General features: G+C 41.4%; 1 protein-coding gene across 1 annotated transcript; it reads left to right on the forward strand.

The window, feature by feature from the left end:
• Positions 1-11615: 11615 nt before the first annotated feature.
• pax1a (paired box 1a) lies at positions 11616-17010 on the forward strand (the record flags this gene model as incomplete). The annotated part of the gene is given in 7 exon segments (XM_083997611.1): positions 11616-11686; positions 12897-13081; positions 13084-13110; positions 13759-14379; positions 15461-15594; positions 16081-16297; positions 16880-17010. Coding segments are annotated over 7 exon segments (1386 nt in total).
• Positions 17011-23004: the final 5994 nt, after the last annotated feature.

A 23004-nucleotide genomic window follows, 5' to 3' on the forward strand; every position in this document is an offset into this window, starting at 1 on the left:
AGACCAAAACAGACAGATAATTAATAACAAGTATTTTCTGTGATCCAGAGTCTGATATCGCTTATTAAAGTGTGTCACAGAGCTCCACTGCTGTGATCCAAAAACTATTAAAAACACATCAGTTAACCACACCATTGTACTGGCTGACATGTTTCTTTATTGAACATCAAGCCTGTAGTATATTTTGAGTCTATCCCACAAACACCTTCTTGCTGTAAATACTCACAAGAGTACCAGTACCAGTCCCATAACAAATACGATATTCACTCCTGTTTCTAAAAAAAACCCACACCAAATGACCTTGATGTTGAGCACGACAGACAGGACCTGGAGGCTCTTGAGCACTGAGAGCCTGGCCAGTAAATAGTTGGCTTTGGTCTTCAGTGTCAAATAGAGAATACTGATTGATCACATGCCTCATTTGGTGTGATTTTCTATCTATTATAATCTATTATCTTACCCAAATTTCCATCAGAAATGCAGAGATATGATGTCACTAACCTGGCACACCCAACTACAAAATCAATTCATGAAATAAGCAGGGACGAAGGAACAGGGACAAGACAAAACGCATGTACGATCATCATACTGCAATCAACATCATTACAATGACAAAGTGCAGGAAAGCCTGAGTTTTCAATCCAAAGCTGGCTCTGTCCTCTTCTTCTTGGGTAAGTATCTGCTCACTATGTCATGGGGAAATCTGTGCCATGTCTTTGAGTGAAAGGGGCTCTCAGCCAGTATCACTGCTTGCTGCCAAGAAAAGACTCAACCCTCTGATCCTGGGAAGTGTGCCGCGCTCTTTCTATTTGATGTTGTAATTGTTTCTCTGTCTTGGACAGGAGGCCTGGGACGTGTTTTTCTCTTGGAGGAAACACTCGAGCGCAGAGTTCCATCTCTGTAGATGTTTTTGGAGATGTGGCGGCAGGTTGTGGTCTGCAGCATATGGGCTCACTTTAAAACCTCCACAGAAGCCTCTCCTTTGAGATAATTGTACCTTGAATTAGATCAGGGAGGCTTTGATTTATCAACACAGTTGTTGACAACAAGTTTCCACCCCTTCAGACTTTCCATCGACAAATCTGCTGCACGGACTGAAATCTGTTAAAATAACACTAAACTGCATGAAATGATACTTAATTCATCGTCCTGGACAAATTGTCTTCGGTGTAATGAGCTAATGAAAGGAAAGCCCTAACAAGGTGGTGACAGAATAATTTCCTCATGTTGCAAATTTCAGCTGAGTCTCTGAACGTCCTCTAATTACACCGGATGAAGGTAAGCTCTCCTTGACATCCCCGAGTCTTCTATGAAGCTCACTGAGACCTTTGACCAAACCCATAATTAGCTGTAATATGGGTGTACACAGTTCAAATATGGTTACATCAACAATGGCATTGAGCAATCGTGGTTTTTGGCGTTTTACATTTTCCAAAGCTGTTCCTACATAACATCATCACATGTGGGCTCCACCACACACACACCATCATCATTACAACTAATGTCAACAATATTCAACATTAATCACCATCTTGTTTGTTGTTTCCGTTGTATTGTTGGCCACAGAAAAATGCGTCCTCTCGGATGATATTACATTAATCATAAGAGTACTTGGCATTGTGTCAAGTAAACACAACAAATGGCCTGCATAGATAAAATATGCCCCGAGATGAAGTCTGCCAACCACTAGCTTTTCTACCTATAGCAACTTCAGCAAAGACCGCACCATAACAAACAGCGCAGTCTATTTCTCCACGCGAAAACCGCAATCAAAAAGCCACTCATAGCCACAAATAGGCTAATGCTCAGAACGGCACCAAACTTTGTCAAAAGTACAGGGTCAGAAGCAGCACATAGGCATCAAACATCTGTTAGCTTTGCCTGGTTTCTATTGAAAAGGGACAAAAACAACTCACCCACTCTCCTCCAGTTATAAGTTATGCAGCAACTTTCCGCGTCCAGCATAGCGTCGTCCAGGCACTGACAAAACACGTCTGAGTCCGACTGGCAGCACATAGTCTCAGCGGCCACTGGCAGACAGTGACCACACATGATTGACCACTCGAACCCCCCAGGTCCAGCACAGCTGTCCCTCTTTTCTCCTCCATTTCCTTCAGCTCGTCTTCGGTAAACTCGGTCTCAAAGGGGCACCCATCGAAATGAAACCAGTCATCGTTGTTCTCAAACTCCATAAATTCAGCCGTGTTGATGTCATGGAGGTATTATATTATCTGCTTCACTATGTTATAGCACATAATATCTATGGTAACAGCAGAGCCAGAAGTTCTCTGGTTACAGGCAGTCTCTTCCGGTAACAAACGTCGTCCTGATCTCGCGTGTGACGTCACGCCTAATCTCGTGATTGTTTACCTGATTTTCTCCCGCAAATATCTAAAGTTAGAAATGCCCAGAATCCGTTCCTTTCCCAGTGAACCCTCGATAATAACTTTTATAAACGAATAGGCCAGATACACAGGAACTTTGACTGCATTTGCATGCAGTAATAATCACACATTTTCATCCTTGAGCTGCGGGACTTTCACTTAGTAATCGCTTCCACGCCAGCTGACTACCTGTACCCATGGCAGTAACAAGCAGACGTCACAGAATGGACAACACAGCTGAGTTTATGCAGTTTGAGAACAACAACGACTGTTTTCATTTCAATGGGTTAGTTAGTTTGAGACCGAGTTCACCGAAGAGGAGCTGAAGGAAATGGAGGAGAAAAGTGAAAGAGGGAGAGATACCGGTGGAGTCTATGTGCTGCCTGCCATGTGGCCGCTGAGACTGAATGTTTGTTCTGCCAGTGCCTGGACGACGCTATGCTGGACGCGGAAAGTTGCTGCATAACGTATTTGGAGGAGAGTGGGTGAGTTGTTTTTGTCTCTTTTCGATAGAAACCAGGCAAAGCTAACAGATGTTTGATTCCTCGTATTAGGCTATGTGCTGCTGCTGACCCTACTGTTGATGCTGTTCTGAGCATTATTTGTGGCTATGAGTGGCTTTTTGAACCCAGTTTGCGTGTGGAGAAAATAGACTTGCTAAAGTTGCTACAACTAGAGAAGCTAGAAGTCAGCAGACTTCATCTCTCAAGGAGGGGTGTCACGGTGTGTTGGACCATGGGTTAAATTTACACCGGAATATCCCTTTAAGTTGTCAGAGTGTTGCTTGGACAAAAACAAGCAATTAGAGGATACAATGTGAAAAAATAAAACAACTGTAACTTGCAACCTTTTGTTAGAATGAAAAGAATCAGTGACTTGGCACTTTTTTTTTTTCGTCATGAATTGTTTTTTTTTATCAGTAACAATGAAATAACAGGACACAGGCAGCTGGAGCAGAGAGGCAAAACAACCAAGCTCCAGTACAACTACAGTACACAGACAACCCGACACACAACACTGACACTTAAAAGAAACAAAGAGGGGGGAAAAGAAATAAATGGATGAGTATAGAATAAAGACGAGCTGGCACTTTTTATGCAGAACAGAGCTCATGGATTACGTATGGCACACTCTCTCTGGGCTGCATTCAAGGAAACATGATACAGTAAACAATAATAATGACAAAAGACAGGAGGAAAATGTTGAAACGGTTCACTCTGTTCTTTTACTTCACTTCAAGTCTGTTTTATCACACGTACTCTCATGTGCATTCAGTTTGACCCTACTTCACCTTCCCTGTTCGTTCACTTCCATCTGTCTCTCTAACAAAGCATTTTACGCTGCCTGCTTTCTATTCTATTCAACCTGACAACTTCCTTTTACATTTACAGTCATTATTAAACATGGAGGTAATGGTAATAAAGCAACATACAGTTAGTTGCAGTTGTTGCATGGGTTCACACACTTACTACTCATTATTGTAAACCCAGTGACTGAGTGTGTGAGGTTATGCAGTACATTCACTGAGGACGGGCCATGCTGAGGAAAATGGGGGAGCTATGAGGGGCTTTTTCTTGGCCAGCAAGTCCAGGCTTGGTTGCAGGCCTGTCTGTCCCTACTCAGCGCAAACATGTCAGACATTTCACCACCAGTATGAGTGAGCTAAGGTCCCCCATTCCTTTGCTGTAGGTTGAAGTGGTCCCACCCGCCCTGGTCGATGCTATAAGCCTGATTTGTGCCCAGCATGGTGAACTTGTTAATGCTTCATAATTAGCCTTTAAAAGGCCTCTGCTTATTCTTTCTAAAAACAGAATGCCGATGAGAGACATGAGGGATTCCAGAAATATCTGCCGAGCTGCACAACACATATGCATGGTTTGAGAGCTGAAAGGCGATGTGTACAGATGTGACCAAAAAATAATCATGTGGGTTGAGTTTCTGACATCGGTGGAGGCAGGTTTAACTGCTCACTTAACCAGAACCTGGAGTCGGCTTTCACGCTTACACTCTTGAACCTGGACTCCAACAGTACGGCACTACAATTCACCGGGGAGAGGCATCCAGTTGATTAATCCACGGGTGTCGGGACAAACAAGTCTCCATTATACAGACACTGGAGTCAAGTTATGCAGCTTTCAACAGATCACCGCCATGACAGACGACCACAAGCAGGAATAAATATGCATTTCAGGAAGTCAAGCACAGCTCTCTTATGAGAAACGTGAAAGCATGGCTCTGGCTGGAATATACCGAGAACACCCAAAACAAACCCACTTCCCGGCCCAACTGGCATCCACACAAGGGTAGAAATAAGGGAATGTATTTATGAGCATCTGGCTGTGGTTCAGTGAGGTCAGTGCACTGATAGAGTACAAGGATAGCTCCCTGCACCTCTATATATTCCAGACGAAGAAGAGCAGGATCATCTGTTCATTTTTGTGCCTCATTTTGAAATCCATGAACGTATACTTTAGCTTTGTTACATAGATCATAATTTGTAGCATCTTAAATATAAAAGTCTTTGTATAAAACTTGCAACGTATCAATTAGTTTTGCATGTTTTCTTTCCCATAAGTAAGAAATCAAATCCAGCATGGCTGCCAGCACTGCTTGTCCTGCGCTTGCACCCACACATAAATGCACTGATTCTGATTCCCTCTTGTTGTGACATCAATATTCAATCTGTCTTTGGGATTTCTTGGTCAGGACGGCACGATTATGCTGGTAACACTGACTGATATTGAGCTTGGCTTTTGGAAGAAGACACACGGTTTTCATAAGCCCATTAATCTTAAAAGGAGCAACTGTCAGAAAACATACAGTACCCCTATGCCTGACATAAAAAAGGCCTGTCCAAGGCCTTGATTTCTGGTTTGGCGGAAAACGATATCACACTGCCTCCGATAGCAGGCCTTGAATGTCCCTTTTGCAGGCTTTTCCATTATGGCTCTGGCATTCTTAAGCTTTAGAAGAGAAGAAATTATACCACAACTGCAAATTCATGACACACGACTGGATTTACGGCTCAAAGAGGGTCATTTGAGGAATCGTTGCAAATTATTATTACAGGTGTCTGAAAGCTCTACCCAAGTTAGGGAGCTAATTGCAGTCTGAGTGAGCTTTTGTCTAAGAGACAACGCAATGAGTAAAATAAAAAGCACTAAAGCCGAGAGTCAAAAGTTAACCATAAACATGACAGCAGATTTGTGCATTGGAAATACAAGGTTAATGTCAATTTCCACATGTGACCCAGTGTTTTTCGACTCTCTGGGCTGATTTCCAAGTAGGGCAGGCATGAATCAGCAGCAGCCGTGGACGGAGTCTGAAGTGCTCCAAAAGTAATTAAGGTTCCTCCTCTTAATTGACAACAGACCCAGCCCAGCGAAGCCCCTCTGCCAAACAACAACTGAGCACGGGCTGCATAAAAAGGTGCATTTAATAATGCCTTGAAAGTGCTCTCTGGCTACACACATTGGATAGACTATGAGCATAGAGTGTTAATGATGTAGTAACAAAACAAATGGGTAGTGGTTATGCAGGCCTGTCAGAATGTAAACATCATTAAAATGCTGTTTTTCTGTATTTTATGAAGTTTATATGATTCTGTCCCAACTGCAGGTGTTGCGGTCCATGTCCAGACCTTTGAAATATTTGTCTGTATTTATTTATCATCATTCATGAAGACAGTAAAAAACAATGTTTGCAAACAACATCATGACCCCTGGAACAGACAAAGTAATCCAGTGATTGCTTTGCTTTCCCTTGCTTTAAAATGGTTACATCAAACTACAAGACTAAATTCATACATAGACAGAGAAGGATTTTGTATTCATTTATTATACATATTTATATAGAAAGGGGGGGGGGGGGTCCTTTTTGGCTCTATGTATGAGTTTCTGTCAACATGCTGGACTATTCTGCTTACAGCCACAGGGGGAGCTGTAGTGTTTTACTATCATGCAACCCAGAGGATCACTATGGTCTTGGCTATGGCTTTAAGTCTCATCAGAGACGTTAACAACATGACAAAAACATAATTTTCATCCGAGCACAATCTTAAGTCACAGTAAAAGAACACATAAGAACATAAACTCCACATGATAAGTGACACAAAACACTGTTTCTCGGTTGTGATTCAGTCCAGTCAACATTGTCTGTCAGTGACTGGTGACAATGAGAATGCACTCTGGAAGAGATATGAGACAAGAACAAGTTATTACAGCTGAATGCTTTCCAAAGAAACGGAAATAATTCAGCTCTCAGTCTGTAAATCAGGCAGAATAAACACATTGTATATTACATTTTCTTTCCCTTGGACATTTATCTATAGGAAGTAACACAGCGTCATTTTTCAATTCACTGCACCATACATCACAATCTGACCTCCTGTTCTTTATCTAGATAGTGATGGTAAATTAAATCCTCGTCTGATAAAAACAGACTATGGTCACACCATGGATCTTTATTAGTCTGATAGCAGATGCTTAACATGTGTACGCTTATCAGTAAAAATGTGTTTAAAGTTATCTTTAACAAAGCAGGTTGTCATCTAACTGAAATTATTGCTGCTGCTTCCATTTAGACATCACATGGTTGATCTTAATTAAGTGCATTGTGATAAGTGCAGCCTCTTTTTTAGTCATAGAAGTTGCTATTGTGCATTAAGTAGCATTGTTCCCGAGGAGATAGCAACCATAAGAGTCTGACCTTACTCGGTGCTATTTATACTTGTGTATTATATAATGCAACCAAGCACCAAAATGGACAATTTCACAGTGCCACTTTCTTTGAAGAAGTCATTGTCTTGGTGTTGTGGCTAAAAAAGGCAAGCAGGGGATGATTAAAACCCTAATGACTCTTCTCTTCATCAGATGTGTCATGTTAACAATTGTAATCTGATCAGTTTCAGTCACATCTTTCTTTTTGAATGAGGCATCAGATCCAATTTACAGATCCTGTTGAGAAACCGCATGGTGTCAATTTAGCTTTAGAAATGTCTGTCCTAGCATAACCCTGTGGGATTCCTACTCTGATTTGTATTCCTCAATACTTTTTAAATGGTATTTTTCTTGTTTCTAATTATTGGCAAAGAAAGTTATGTGGAAAACATGAATGCCGGCTCTGACTGATGCTGATCCTCTTATGAGGTTTGTATTAAAAAAAAAAAAAAAAGCTCATCCAATATGATTTTTTATGTTTCCCAACAGAGCTCTGCCTGTATTGAGAACTCACTCTCACTCTCCATCAGTAAAATCCACCAGCAGATGCCATAATCCCACATAGCTCCACATCAGAGATGAGTCTCTGAACGCTAACACTCAAGTCTGTTCACATTTTGTGATGACAGTTTTTTGAAACAGAGCAACAGAGAGAAAAAAGTCTTTTGAATTTCTCCGAACATGTTTCCACTTTAAATCAGAACCAGATTCGTCCCTAACACACAACAAGTATGTCATGGATTCCCAAGGACAGTCAGTGGTATGAAATTAAAACAAAGTGAAACCACCCAATTCAGATGGAGTAGTTATTGTCAGATGGCATACTTTATGTAATGGGTCAGTGACAGAGAACTGTCTCTTTAATAGTATTCATTACTGTGAACTTAATATTATTTGAGATGTCAAAAAGACACAAAACTATTTTTCTTCATATACAATTACATAAAAAGACTAAACAAATGCTTCCTCTCTCAACAATGTGGAGAAGGGGTGAATTATAACCCAGTCGAAGCACATGCACAGTCCTCAGGTGTCTCCCTTACTGTAACAATTAGAGGTGCGTACAGAACATGAAGACACATGAGACGTGTTTAGTGAAGGTCACAAGCAATTACCCACCCTGGTAAAAGCTGGCATGTCTCACATGGCACCGCTGCACGCCCTCATTAGGCGTGTTCTGCAGCTCAGAGTGGGTCCTGTGGCTATAAAAGAACTGAGCTCACTGCCTTCCAAGCCTCCTTTTAGCAGAACCTCACCAGCAGGAGCACAAAGAAACTACACATCACCACCTCTGGATCAGATAGGAGCGGACAAACCTTTTTTTGTAGAGGAGGAGGTGGGGGGCTGCTTAACTGAGGGATCGGTGTGTTTCTTTACAGGTTGGGCTTGGTTGGCTCTCAACAGGATAAACAGTGATTCCCCCCTCCTTCCTAATAATGAGCAACAAGGATTTATTAGCCTTTAGACGACATGTGAAACTTTGGGTTAAATGTGTTGGTCTTAACATTACAAAAAGTGATATTTTCAAATAGAGGAGGGCCGGGCTGTGGCTCACTTACATTTGTTTGTAAGAGCAAATAAATCAGCAGCCTCTGTAACAAATATATATATTTTGCTTTTGCTTGCATGCAAAGTTTTTGTCCTTGTGAAAATATAAGGAGCAGTAGATTTTCTCTATCGTGCTTTGTTTTAAACTTAAAGCCTCATTTCGGTCTTAGTGTGCTAAATACTCTCAATCTGGACCCAGTCTAATAATTTCCATACTCAGCACTGAGATCACTGGACTCACAAACACTAAAGCTAAAAAAAAAAAAAAAAGGCTCTTCAATAAAACGCAATGGTTCATCCAGTTGTGGAGAGAAAATTGAAACCATGTCAAGTCATGTATACAGATTCAGTTTGTTTTAATGGAAATGACACATTAATCTGAACATGGCTGTGGTGTTTACCTAGAGACCAGTCAGGCCTTAGGTCTGTAACACATTCACACACAAACATACACACGTTAGGTGTCATTTATTGCATTATTTTTTACATTTACAGAAAAATTCTTGAACATCATAATGGCTACTGAAAGTGTAATTTTCAGCACACACACACACACACACACACATCCAAACATACACACGCTCACACACACACACACACACTCTCTCTCTCTCTCTCTCTCTGTCTCTTTCTCATTGTCGGCCCCGTGTGTGAGACAATGACAAAAAAGAGAACTTTAAATGCGCCTTAAGACCATAAAGACAAAGCACACTGGGGGAAGTGAATCCTTTGATGACACTTAAAACCAACATCAATATTTACCGACGGGGGTCGGTGCACCTTGCGAGTGTCAGGTGTCGGTTGAGTTAATGTGTGTGTGTGTGTGTGTGTGTGTGTGTGTGTGTGTGTGTGTGTGTGTGTGTGTGTGTGTGTGTGTGTGTGTGTGTGTGTGTGTGTGTGTGTGTGTGTGTGATGTTGAGGCGATCAGGGAGGAGATTTCACACTTTGAAGACTCCTGTCTATTTGTGGGACAGCTACTAGTCAGCGTATGCAACTAAATAAATAATAGGCCTAATGTGATAATGTAAAACCATTTAAAGGAAAACGTTTGCAACAAAAAACATAATATATTCTCTGTACGTCAGTAAAAAAAAAACATAATTAGTAATTATTTTAGCAATTAATATAAATATTTTTAAATAACCATTAAACTATCAGGAAACAAGACAGACCAGAGGAATTAAAAATGCCCTGGATAATGACCCGTGTAAACATATACAATCCACATGAATTAAAGCCTCACAAAATACAATTAATATTATCATTATTACAATGGTAGGAATGTCATATGAAACAATTTCTCCCGCACTCTTGAACTGTATACTGCCTCATAATAAAAACTGTGGATGACCTTCAGTCCACTATGGATCTATTATGCAGGTGCAAATTAGCCTAATAATAACATTTATGCTTCCATCCTGAAAACTTGGGTCCAGTATTTTAACATTTTTTTTCTGATGTGCACAGTGATTTTAGATCAAGTTTCAGCAAAACGATTAACAGAAAAAATAAAATAAACACGGTGAGAGATTGCTCCACCGCCACACTGTGTCGCATCGGTTCAGAGACGCAGCTGCAGATCCAGGCTCAGCCACCAACCATTACATTTTACATAGATTACCTGGACTTGTGCATTTGCTCATTGTGTTTATGCTGCACTATATTTATGGGGGCATATATTGTATGAATACACCGTGAATCCTGATAGATGTGGGGAGCCGTTCAAGATTGTTTTTGTTTTGTCACACTTGACAAACCTAAGTAGACGGTTTGCAAAACCTTACACCTGATACACACAATTTATGTAACTGCACCAACGGCTCCACTCTTCTCCAAACACATGCATTAATCATCAATATTTATGTTATATTCCCTATGTACTTTCATACAACTCTGCAGCCTGTGTAGCTTTGGCTGGAGTCAAACACGATGTAAAGAAAATGATGGAACAGACTGAAGCAGCGAACTGAGCGCGTTGTGTTTATTTAACATGCAGCTTGAAGACCGAATCTGCAGCCACGCGCGTTTTTTTTTTTTTACTTGCATATCATAAACCATCTAAAAAAAATAAAATCACAATTTCTCAGTCTTAAGCCGAGGCTTCCATCTAAAACAACTTGTGTGCTCATGCCAACATGTTTTAATCCTTCACGACACCAAACGAAATAACAACTAGAGGGCCTCATGCAAATTCTGTCTCTGGTATGATAAACACAATTTGCATTAACGCCTCCGAGTTTCAAATCAAAAATTGTATCAGAAAACGGTAAAAGCATCATGATAGGCTACATTTCACACATTTCACAACGAGTAAATATTATTAGAAACATGGCTATTGCAAGGCTACAGAATTGTAATGCTGGAATAGTGATATCATTTGAGATTTGGGCCAAAATTAATTATGAAAAATAGCCTAATGAAGCGCACTTGTTACAGAAATATAAAAAATAAAATGTAAATTATCTCGTTTTTTTCAATGATAATGCAAAATACAAGGGAAATGCCTGCCTACTGTTTTCTATTGAAACACGCAGACACGGGTTTACATACCCCGTGAATAATGCCCAAGTGAAAAAGGTGACACAGCGTGCTGATATTGAGCCGTGTAGTTCCTGAGCTGTCCAGATGAGGGGGGTCCTGCCAGCCAAGCAGAGGAGAGGAGATGGAGAGACATAGAGACACAAGGAGGGAGAGAGAGACACACACACACAGAGGGAGAGACACACAGTGACACACACAGAATGAGACCGAGGGAGATTAGAAATGCGGGTTATTAAAAACACTCATTTATACTCAAAAGAAACAGATGAAAAGTTCCCACACTGCAACATGCACGCAAATGCAGCATGCAAATAGAGATATCCAGACAGACAAACAATATCCATGATGACAAAATACATAAATAGATAAATGTCTATCACCAGTATCAAACTTTAAAGCGAACTTAAAGCTCCTCTGACCCAACATGATGCTTTCCATGTGTCCCGCTCCCAGATCTGTGGATGGCGAAGTGGCCAGGAGACACAGAGCTGAGGGGTGGGGTGGTGAGGGGGTGGGAGTGCGGTGGTGGTGGTGGTGGTGGAGGAGAAGGAGGGGTGGGGTGAGGGGGGGTATAAGGACACTGCACCTTGTTACCATTGGGTCGACTGTTAAGTTTTACAAGTAACGTTTTGCGAGCTTATAAACGATACCTTCTAAACTTGCACAGGAAACTCCGAAAACATGCTGTGATAATGTATGTCTGTGGAATCCAGTCGATATCCCATAGTCTGGGAGCGCTGCGATCTACAGAGGTATCGATTACATGAGCCCCTTCCCATGTTTGATGCTCTGACACTGGCTTATAAACTCCACTCAGGCTGCCCTGTGTGTGCGAGTCTCCCTCCGCTCTGATGGTGCAACGACTCGATCCTGCAGGATTGAACCACAGAGAAATAAATCCAGTGGGGTAAAAAAAAATATATAGCACTGAGACCAAACACAAGTATTTTATTTTGAAACAACAAAAAAAGCCACTAATGGAAAAATATATAAATGTTGTTTTCGTAGAACTGACATTTCTGTTGCATTTATTGGTGTTATTTCCAAGGAAGAAATAGCATTTTAAGAGACTGCGTCATTCACTCGTGCGTGGTTTTAAATTTACCAAGTTGCACAGAACTATTGAAGTGAATCACCAACACACCACAGACCACAGTCCTCCCATATTTCATACGAGCCCAGTGAAATAAAAGTGATTTAAAGCATCAGCAAGTATGAATATCAAATACCTTTAAATAACTGGTGCAATTGGATTTTAATTAAACCCTCTACTTTAATGATTAATTTACCCCATTAATACAACTCCCTCTAAAGCTCATTACGCATATAATTTACAATTACAAAAAGTGGTTGGACTTTATTAAAAGACTTCAGACCCGTTCGTGAAGGTTTAGACTCTGCTGTCATGCTTGTGTGTATCACCAGAACTCTGCATGTTGGATGAAACGTTTCCCTTTCTGCCACTTCCCCTATGCAAAATATTCAAGGAGGGCGCACGGCTCCAACCGGATGGGGTTTGCATTGGCTGACAGCGTTTCCAACGCAGGGCGACCAATGAAACCAGAGCAGCGGTCTCGGCGTATCACAAGCGAAGTTTGACGTGGAGAACGCGTCAAATTAATTCCAGCAAACTCCGGACTCCCCGGGATAACTTCAATTTGCTTTTATCGGATGAAGATCACTTTGGCGCCGCTGTCCTTTGCAGTCACTTGCTTCCAAAAAAAAAAGAAAAAAAAGAGGGAGAAGTAGAAGAAGGGGGCACGCTGCAGCCGGAGGAGAGTTTAAAGAGGTCTCCTTTCCCTCTTCTGGGGCTCATTCCTCACGCTCTCCCCCTTCCTTCTCTGCCTTCGCTCGGACGGATTCAGCCATTTGAAGGGGCACCTACATTTCCCAGCATCTCGAGACATATAGGCAAATGGGTAAGGCAGCGTTACCATCTGCATGCTTCAGTGGCAGGGGGGCTCATGGAAGCGTATCCAGCCACAACACGCCTGCGTAGAGACAGAAATAAGCATTTGTGTTTTTTCCCCCTCCTTCTTCAAGTTCACATTATGTGCAGATGAAGACGGTCTTTACGCGACGGCTTGTCAGGTTTATTTCATGGTGGATTTTTATCAGCTCTTTCCCGGCAGACACCGCTGTCTGCTTAAAGCTTAAAATCCTAAATGGAAACATTTACCAGCAATTATCCTATGAGGAGCGACTTCTTTGAAGCGTTCCTCATGTATATTCCTCAAGCTCGCCATTTTTAATGTTGTTTTTTTCTGGTGTGTGTGTGTGTGTGTGCAGCAGGGATGGCAGAGGGTAAACCAAGCCACGCAATTTGCACACTTTTTAAAAAGTTGCAAAATAGCGGTGTGTGTGTGTGTGTTGTGCAGCTCTATGCCCTCTGTCAGACTGGGCACTCTGCGGTTGCCTTTGACATATCAGTATGAAAATATATTGTGGCAGGCCTCGAGGGCATTGTCTGTAAATAACTTGAAATAACATTATTATTAATTGTATTAGTCAGATGTCTGTGTATTCATAGTTTAAATGTGTAACGTGCGTGTCTCTTTTCCCCGCAGAGCAAACCTATGGAGAGGTGAACCAGTTAGGCGGCGTGTTCGTCAATGGGCGACCCCTGCCCAACGCCATACGGTTAAGAATAGTGGAGCTGGCCCAGCTCGGGATCAGACCCTGCGACATAAGCCGGCAACTGCGAGTTTCCCACGGCTGCGTGAGCAAGATTTTGGCGAGGTACAACGAGACGGGCTCCATCTTACCCGGTGCCATCGGTGGAAGCAAACCACGGGTCACGACGCCGAACGTGGTGAAAAATATCAGGGAATACAAACAGAACGACCCCGGGATCTTTGCCTGGGAGATTCGGGACAGGCTTTTGGCAGATGGAGTTTGTGACAAGTACAATGTCCCGTCAGTGAGCTCGATCAGCAGGATTTTACGCAACAAGATTGGAAATCTGTCTCAGCCCAACCAGTATGAGAGCAGTAAGCAAGCCTCTGCGCAGGCCGGGCTCTCCTACAACCACATATATCCTTACTCCTACCCCAACACCATGTCGCCCAAAATGAGCAGCCCTCCTGGAGTACCCGTGACGGCTGGGCATATGAGCTTATCCAGGGCCTGGCCTTCTGCACACACCGTCAGCAACATCCTCGGCATACGAGCCTTCATGGATCCTGCAGGTGAGCAGCAACTTTGTGCTCTGTGAGAAAAATATTAAGGCCTCTGCGTCCACAGCGCCCACACACGTGAGCCAAATAGCCCAAGCTGCTCTCAAATAGGAGCTTCATAACCTCGCACAGCTGGTTATTAATGTGTTATTCTTGATGATGAATTACCATATCACTCCGCACAACCTGCTTCTGGCAGCAGGGAGGACAGTGTGTCCATTAGAAGTCCTACAGGCCTCCGTTTCATCATTCAGCCAGAAGGAAGTAAGGCCACTCTCAATAGGCCTTTTCATGGGATGATGCATTTGCAAACACCTTGCTCACCTGCTATATCCCCTCTAATCCTTCAAGTAGTAACTACAGCCATTTTTTTTCTGGCCTTCCTGGTTCTTCAGCCAGTATTTCCATTCACTCTAATGTCGCCCTGGACCAGTGCGATTATTTGTACCACAAAGTCCAAAGTATATTTTTAGATTTATTTCACAATGTATACAGTTGCATATTTACATGTTATGTGATATATATTTATACATTTCTAATTGAAATAGCATGACGCTGTAATCCAATTAAAACGATAATAGCCATATGTTTTTTACGCAGACATGTGATCAAATATACAGAGTTTTTTGCTACAATTAGCATACAAAATTCCTAATATACATTAGTAAATAAGAGAATGATATTTACAGTAAAATGTTGTTGTTTGCTTTTAAGTTGTTATCTAGCCTATTTTTTCTATAAGAGTAATGACAGGCCTAATTTTAAAATACACAAGTATTACAAAGAAATATGCACTTTAATAATTATAATAATTATAATGTTAAATATTGTATTTATTTGAATTAACCTGAATTGTGGGAAAGGCCCGGGACATTGAAAATGAAATAACCCATGTGTCATAGCCCAGACAGGAGAATAGGTTAATAATTGAAACAATAATATAAATAGTAATGATAATAATTTCCATAATTATTTATGAAGATGTAAATGTGACTGCATGGAATTTTATTGTATTTATCTATTTATTTATTTTACATTTTAGCAATTTTGCCTTTTACACATGTCTGACATGAAGTTACTGTTTCTAAATCAGCCCTTGCTGGGACGGAGGGATATCCACCAAAAATGGAGGATTGGAGTAGCGTCAACAGAGCAGCTTTCCCAGCGGCTCACACTGTCAACGGGATTGACAAGTCAGCCATTGACGCGGACATAAAATACGCGCAGGTAAAAAAAAAAAAAAACTCTTATATTCTGACATCTGTTCAGCCTATGGAGATTATACACAGGTGTGTATCCCACGCTCTCTATTCAATATCCAGGTTGTTTTCCTTCTTTATAGGAAACAGTGGAAATGTTAAGAGGCCTCAGTGAATGGCTGCTCTCGCTGTTCGGCCTGTGGCTCAGCTGTGAAAAGTTTCCGTCTATCAGGACTCACAGTCCCAGAAGGCCACAGGCTGCTGGTGCATGACATTTTACACCTGATGGATTTTAAATGGCTGCCTCTGCTTTAAGACTTAGATAACAGACACAGTTGTGTAAACACATGCTTACTTCAATTTGTCTTATTTATTGTGAATTAAAATGACAGTGGACAGTCTACTCACGACCTTAAACGCCCCACAGCTGCAGCCACGCGCCTCTTGTCACACACGGTTACTGCTGCTGTGCGTTACGGGGACGTTGTGTTCATTCCGTCTCATCTGTTTGCAGCCTTCCTCGACATTGTCCAGTTATGTCTCGGCGTGTGCTTACTCTCCCACCAACCAGTACGGGGTGTACAGCGGGTCAGCGGGCGGCTACGTGGCCCCGGGCCACCACCACTGGCAGCCGCAGAGTCCGGCCCTGTCCCACCCAGGTGGCGGGATGGGGATGCACGCAGGGGAGATCCACTCACCGATGGCCTTCAAGCACCAGCAGGCCCGAGAAGGTAGCTACAGACCGGGAACACAGCTAAATGTAAAAACTGCTGACAGATTTTTTGTATTATTATTATTCTCCCTGTGATTCTGTTTTTTTTATTACAATAGATTGTTTTACAGAGATTATTATTATTGCCTTTATATTAATATTATAATTGAGGTTTCTTATATCAGCTCAGATCTGGACCGAGCTGTCTGACTCTCTCTCCCTCCCTCCTTCATTCCTTTCTCACGCACACACACTTTTGCAATAAGCAATGACCGCGACGAGTGCAAACATTTACCAAATCCCCAATGAAGTGTAATTATATGTCAATTATTAAATATTGACCTTTCAGTCCAGCGCCCTACCAGGTGGTCCGAGGATACTTTATGCATAAAATACGTTTGATTTAAATAAAGAAAAGTCCCATGTATGGAGCATATAGGTACATTTGTGAGTGTTGTTAGTGTAACGCAGGTCAGACTTGCTGCAGCTTGTAGGAGGAATACATCGCGTTAGAAGGCTTTATCCAGGGGAGTAAATACTTATTTGGATGAGCAGTCGCACGCAAAGACCCACGAATCTGTTTCTTCTTTGTGTTGTGCAGGAGACAGAAAACCACCCAGTCCCCTGAGCAAGCAGCAGCAGCAGCAGCAACAGCAGCAGCAACAGCAGCAGCAGCAACATGAAGACTTGAACAGTGTGCATGGACTCAGTCTCCCTACCTCATCATCATAACCGGGACTTAAACCACCTTAATTACCAGACCCCATTTAACTGAACTCATTTCAACGACTCCAACAGTAAGTCTGAACACTAACGGCTTGTTCCCCCGGGTGTTTGTATCTTACAGTCAAACACAGGCCTTTTCACACGCATTTTGAATACAGTACAGCTTTATCGGCCTTCAAGGCCATTTGAATGTAAGCTTGCATGGATGTATCGGTGTCTCCCCTCATTGGTTGATAGTTTTTTTTTCTCTCCTCCTCCATTGAAAAACTGTATATTATCTTATGGAGACTGCAGGATAAAAGAAAAATACACATTTGCCCGTCCAGTGTCATCGATGTTTTCTTATAAAAACAGGGCTCTTCTGTAATCCGCCATATATTATATTAATTTGTGGCATGATCTCGATCCTCCAGTGACTTAACGATGTGAACAAAGAAATAAATTGTCTAAATGTAAAATATTTGCCAAAGCTTTAATTATATATTTTTATAATTTCATTGTAAATATTCAAAAATAAAGGCTTTTCTTTAAATGCCACCCCCTGGTCTCGCAGCCCACATTACTTCAGCAGAGGTGCACAGTTTGGAAACTGGTTGCTTGTGTTTACTACATGAAAGACCGAGATAGGAGTTTAAAGATAGGAGGAGTTGGACTTTTCTGCCCGCTGAGGTGCTTTTCGATTTTGTTGCAGCCAGTGAAGGCCTCATCCTAAAATAACCTCGTCGTCTTATTTCTGATCTTTACGGTGTTGATCGTCTGGAATTCAGCCGACATTCGCCAAACTCTCCACACCTGCAGTTTATTTCGTCGCGCGCTCTTCTTCCACCACAGGGTCAACGGAAAAACTACTTTCTCTAGAAGTTTAATCTAGTCATTGGCTGTGACGATTAGTAGGTTCCCTGAGGCTCCTTTGGCCTCGAACTACCTCTGATCGATCATAGAATGAAGCCAACAGATCAAGTTTAAAGTATAAAATCTAATATGTAAACGCGTCTCAAATGGATTTGCATCCTAATGTGGAATAGGAAAGCCACACGCTGAGAGGACATTACACCACTATTAAACGTGAACCTTCAGCACTCAGGCACAGTGGGCTCCACAGGCTGTGCTGCCTCCACTGATGCTATCGGGGTTGTAATTGATACCTGCCATGATGGAAATCTGAGGGCTGATCGGAGCGCTAATGAAGGGTGCGTGCAGGGGAGCAGCTGACGGCCCAAATCCACCCACATGCTGCCTCCGTTGAGAGACTTGTCTCCCGTATAGAAATCACCAGAGAGGTTCACATACAGTATAATCTGTCTTTGAAGCTTTTAGTCCGGTGGCCTCTTTACTCTGATACAAAGTCTCCTCACTGTTATTTGTGAGTCCAGATTATCTGGTCTCACCTTTTTCCTGGTGCTCAGGTCACCGCACGATGCTTCTTATCCAATAATGCCAGCATATCTGAAATATAAAATATTACATGTCAAACTTTTCACATCAGGTATTAATGCCATGTTGTGCCGTTATTTTTTTTGCAAAAACACTGGACCAGTTCAGCAGAATAAAATGTATATATTATGTATGTGACATTATATTATCTATACATTATAGTTTAAGCCAGGCTTATATAAAGGAAAAACAATACATTCTGTGCAAAAGTTAAGTAATTTATTTATTGATTTACCCTCTAAAACAGCAGCCCCCCAAAAAAATGACACATTAAATTTATCATGAATTTAAACTTAAGTTCACATTAAAGTTTAACATTTTATTTCTATCCTGACTGTGAGATAAAATCACCATTGAATATAGAGCCTAATGATTTTAGTTTTTGTTTCTAAGAAAAATATTTGTTTATCATTTCTTGTGGGCCAGTTTATGTATTTGACTTGTTAACAGCTGTAAACCCTGCACACTGCAGCCATCGTTTCCACTGATGCTGAGGGAGGTGTGTGTGTGTGTGTGTGTGATACAGTGGGCTCAGTGACGAGCCCAGTTTAACGTGGCTGAGTGGGACTAAGCATTTCTGTGGTTTTTAACAGCACCTTCAGTGCAAAGGCAATTTAGGGAGAAGTATTTTATGATGCTATTTTTATAACTAAGAAAAACACAATGATTCATAATGTTTAATGGGAAAAAAAATACTTTAAACTAGCTCTTATAATTGGATTGATCAAGAAATAGCTTGACTGGGTTCTCACTCATGTGAGACGGTCATCCACTGACCATTTTGTTTTGATTATATCTGTTTACACTGATAAGGCTGATCAGCCAAGACTCAAGCATCTTAACACCATGGTGGCCGAATGATTTTAAAATAGTGTGAGTTACAGTTTAACAGGCAGTGAGAGGAGATCTGAGGCTGGGGTCAGTTTTGAGAGTAATATTGTAACCTCTGACTTTATTAGAAAGATGAGTGATATTAATAATTTTACTGCTGGTCTGTGGGTTTGATTTCAAGTTATTTGCTCGTGATTTCAATTCCACTCCCTTTCAAATAAACGGGCAGAAAAAACTTCATTTCAAAATACTCCCACTGACAATCTTTGGACTGACTTGTAGTGAGGTTCTGTTTTCTTCATTCTGGCTGTGGGGACAGTCGGAAATAATCTTCAACTCAACTTGAACCACCCCAAAAGCAGAAAGAATGTGATTCTGAAGAAGTCACTACTGTATATGATCGTTTCTTTCCAAAGTAAAGGGATCAAATCCAAATAATGAATTTTCAAAAAAAGAGTTGAAATGTTGTATGAGTTGTATTTTCCCCTCCATGTATGCTTGCAATTTTATATTAAATATATGACAACCTTTGACTGGATGTTTACAGCAGTATCTTTAAAGCGTTAAAAAAAAAGCTTCATGTTTATCTGTGATATCTTAAAAATGATGCTATCCTCCTTTAGTTCTTTAGACAGGGATGGAAACATGGAGCGCTGAGGTGTTATACCGATCAGGCTTTACGGCACGTTTCAGGGAACACCCTGGAATTTGGATGCCCTCTGAACTCTATTTTGCAGTCTTTGACTCCTTTCCCCTTCTGCAGCAAAATCCCATGTGAGTGAGTGTATCCAAACATTAAGATGGCCTATGAGTACACACGCTCCCTGACTGGAGTCGCTCATGTTTTCCCGGATACCACTTGGGGTTCAGAAAACACTCCTTCATGGTGGCGGGGTTACTTCCTGCGGGACCTATGGTCATCAATCAGGGCAGCAAGTGATACCCCCCACCGTGTCCTCTGCAGACCCTCTGTGTCGGAGGGACAGCAGGTGGGCTGCTTCTAAATAGATATTTCCTCTTCGTACATGACACAAAACATAATATTTATTGACTTTTTAATGTATGTACTTTAAGATAGGTGCAACAAGACACAATAGCTCTTTCTTTATTCTATAACATTACAAGTGGAATTTCTGTGTATTTTAAATACTTTTCATAGTTTATTGTTCAGTATTGTTCAAATACTCATGAGCCATCATTTAATTATTACTTTCAAATTATTTTCCCCGAAATTTCACAGGACACAGACACCTGTATGGGACTATTTTAATCTATATACTGTATTTCAGTTAGATATTTGATTATCACCATAAAACAATTAACCAACGTTTTGTTATTTCCACACGTTGGTGTGCAGAGTAATGGGTGCTTATTAAAACTGTATATTATCTTCTTTGCATTAGTCTAATTTTGAAATCTGAAATCATGTGTTTGAATTTCTCCCTTCTATTTGTCTTCTTATCTATTGAGTTTTACTGAAAACAACACTCAGATGTGTGTAAAGGAGACAAAGGGAGACATTTTGCACTACGACATGCCAAACCTACAGTGACACTAGTGACACACAAGTGTGCAGATGGTCAGACTTAAACACTGTACAGCGCTCTGATCTTCATGGCCTTAAGAGTGTTACCTCTGCAACTTAAACTTGAAAGGATTCTCAGATACCACAAGCTTAAACAGATACTTGGAGAGATGGATAGGAGACATGGCCTCCTTGATCCTAATGGATATGATATTAAGCACCATTCATAATCCAAGTAGCAGTGAAATGGTGACACGAGATTCCTTAAAAAGCAAGAACAGGCGCTGCTATCTTCAACAGCAACAATTCATCAATGTCTGTAATGTGTACAGGAGGGATTGAGTGTTCTTTACAGACCAAAGTTCAGTTTATGTCTTTGACACTTTGCTGGGTATGATTCAAGACATTTTACATTATCTCTGCTTTTTGTGCTGAAGGGGGGAAATACCCCAGGTTGGCCAGGAGTCATTTGCTCACTCTGTCTTTGCACGACTACAAAATCAACAAGAGAGCGTCTCAGGACAGGCGACACGGCAGGCCAGACAGGTCTCGGAAAAAGCAAGGAAAGATACGCTGGAAACCTTTTAAAAAGAGAGAGTGGCAAGTTGGCAAAGTATCCCATTTTGAAAAGAGGGCCAGTGCCTGCAGTTCTCATGTCTAACATTTCAAATGAATCGACTTGCCATGGAAACACGGTGAATGCAAACATGTACAATGCTGGAACATGTTCCTTTCACGCTCTTTGACCAGCTGGGTGTAATTTTTTGACAAGCATGTGAGAGACCAAGTCATAAATGAAAGTTTTGCTCGTCTCTGCCAGCATGGTGTTTACACTGTGTGACAGAATTTGATGAATTTGGTGCAGAAACAGAGAGTGAAGCAGCAGAGGACACACTCAACGACTACACAGACGCACAATGACATTTTGTTATTAGTCAAATTTGTAAGCGATGCATTCACGTTTTTACCACCCAAAAACTAAAACACCAAAGCAGTGGGTCCGCAACGATGTCATCCTTGTAATGCAATCACCATTGACTGTTTTTTTCCCCCATTGACTGTCCACAGGATTTCCAAGCAGGCAGAGTTACAGCTCTGTAGTCTAGAGGATGATAAATGTCTCCCTCCCATGTTCTTACTTGCTCTGCCAGCTCACCACATCAACCAGAGGCTCTAAAAGCAAAAGGGACAGAGACATGATGATGACATTTGGCTTTCTAAATGAAAACGTATCATTTCACATTTGCTCTCAGGAGATTCTGCCGCTGTTGTCGGTCCCAGGAGAACACAGCAATACAGCAATGAAGAGAATAACCACAGGATCACATTGGATTTCGGAGGCCAGCTATGATTATTACATACAGATGACTAAAAGAGCATGAAATTATGTTTGCAAACACAATTAAAATGCACTCCTTGAAAGCACTGCCCCTGAAAGTAAGCATATTTCTGTGGAGCTGGAAGAATGCTTGTAATTTGTGTGTATTGTCGGTAATCGGTATGTAAATATCAGCGTCTGGAGGAGTGCGTAGTCCTGACTGGAAAGTCAAAATACAGACTTTCATTATGGAAATTTGTCAGCAGTTTTGTAGTGGAAGTCTATTTTAGTGACGATCTGGGCAAAGACAGAGACAGTCCTCAGGATCCTCTCTAATTTGTGGAGACTATAGAATTAATGTTCTGCCCGACTGCCCATCTGTGATTTATTTGAAGTGAGTTGAAACATATACTGTGCTAAATGCTGCCACACACGAGCCAAATGCTACCAGAAGAAAAAAGAAGCTATGAGGCGTTGGATTTAAGGGATGCCTTCAAGTTAATTTTTGGCTCAAATTCTTATTAGGTGATAATAAGATGATGACTCTTCTCCCAAAAATGTGCGTGGTAAACCACTGTACTGTCTGTTGGTTTAGGGAGGAAAATCCTGCCTGAAGCTCAGCAGAAGCTATGAAATGATTGAATAGACATTTTCTGTATTCAGGGAGATGATCAAAAGGAAGAAATGCTGCTCACACTGTAAAATGTTGAATCTGATGCACTGGAATAGGCTTAGTGACAAAATAATGTAGTTGTTTTTTTTCATGTCAGGGCTAGTATTTCTCTATATTTCAGTTGTATTCACCAAAATGCCAGAAAAAGACGCAAAACAAACAATATGTCTGTTATTATTCTGTGACCTCCCTACCCTCCGTGGCCCTCAGCCCAAATGT

The sequence above is a fragment of the Trachurus trachurus genome (assembly GCF_905171665.1).
Source record: "Trachurus trachurus genome assembly, chromosome: 22".
NCBI lineage: Eukaryota > Metazoa > Chordata > Actinopteri > Carangiformes > Carangidae > Trachurus > Trachurus trachurus.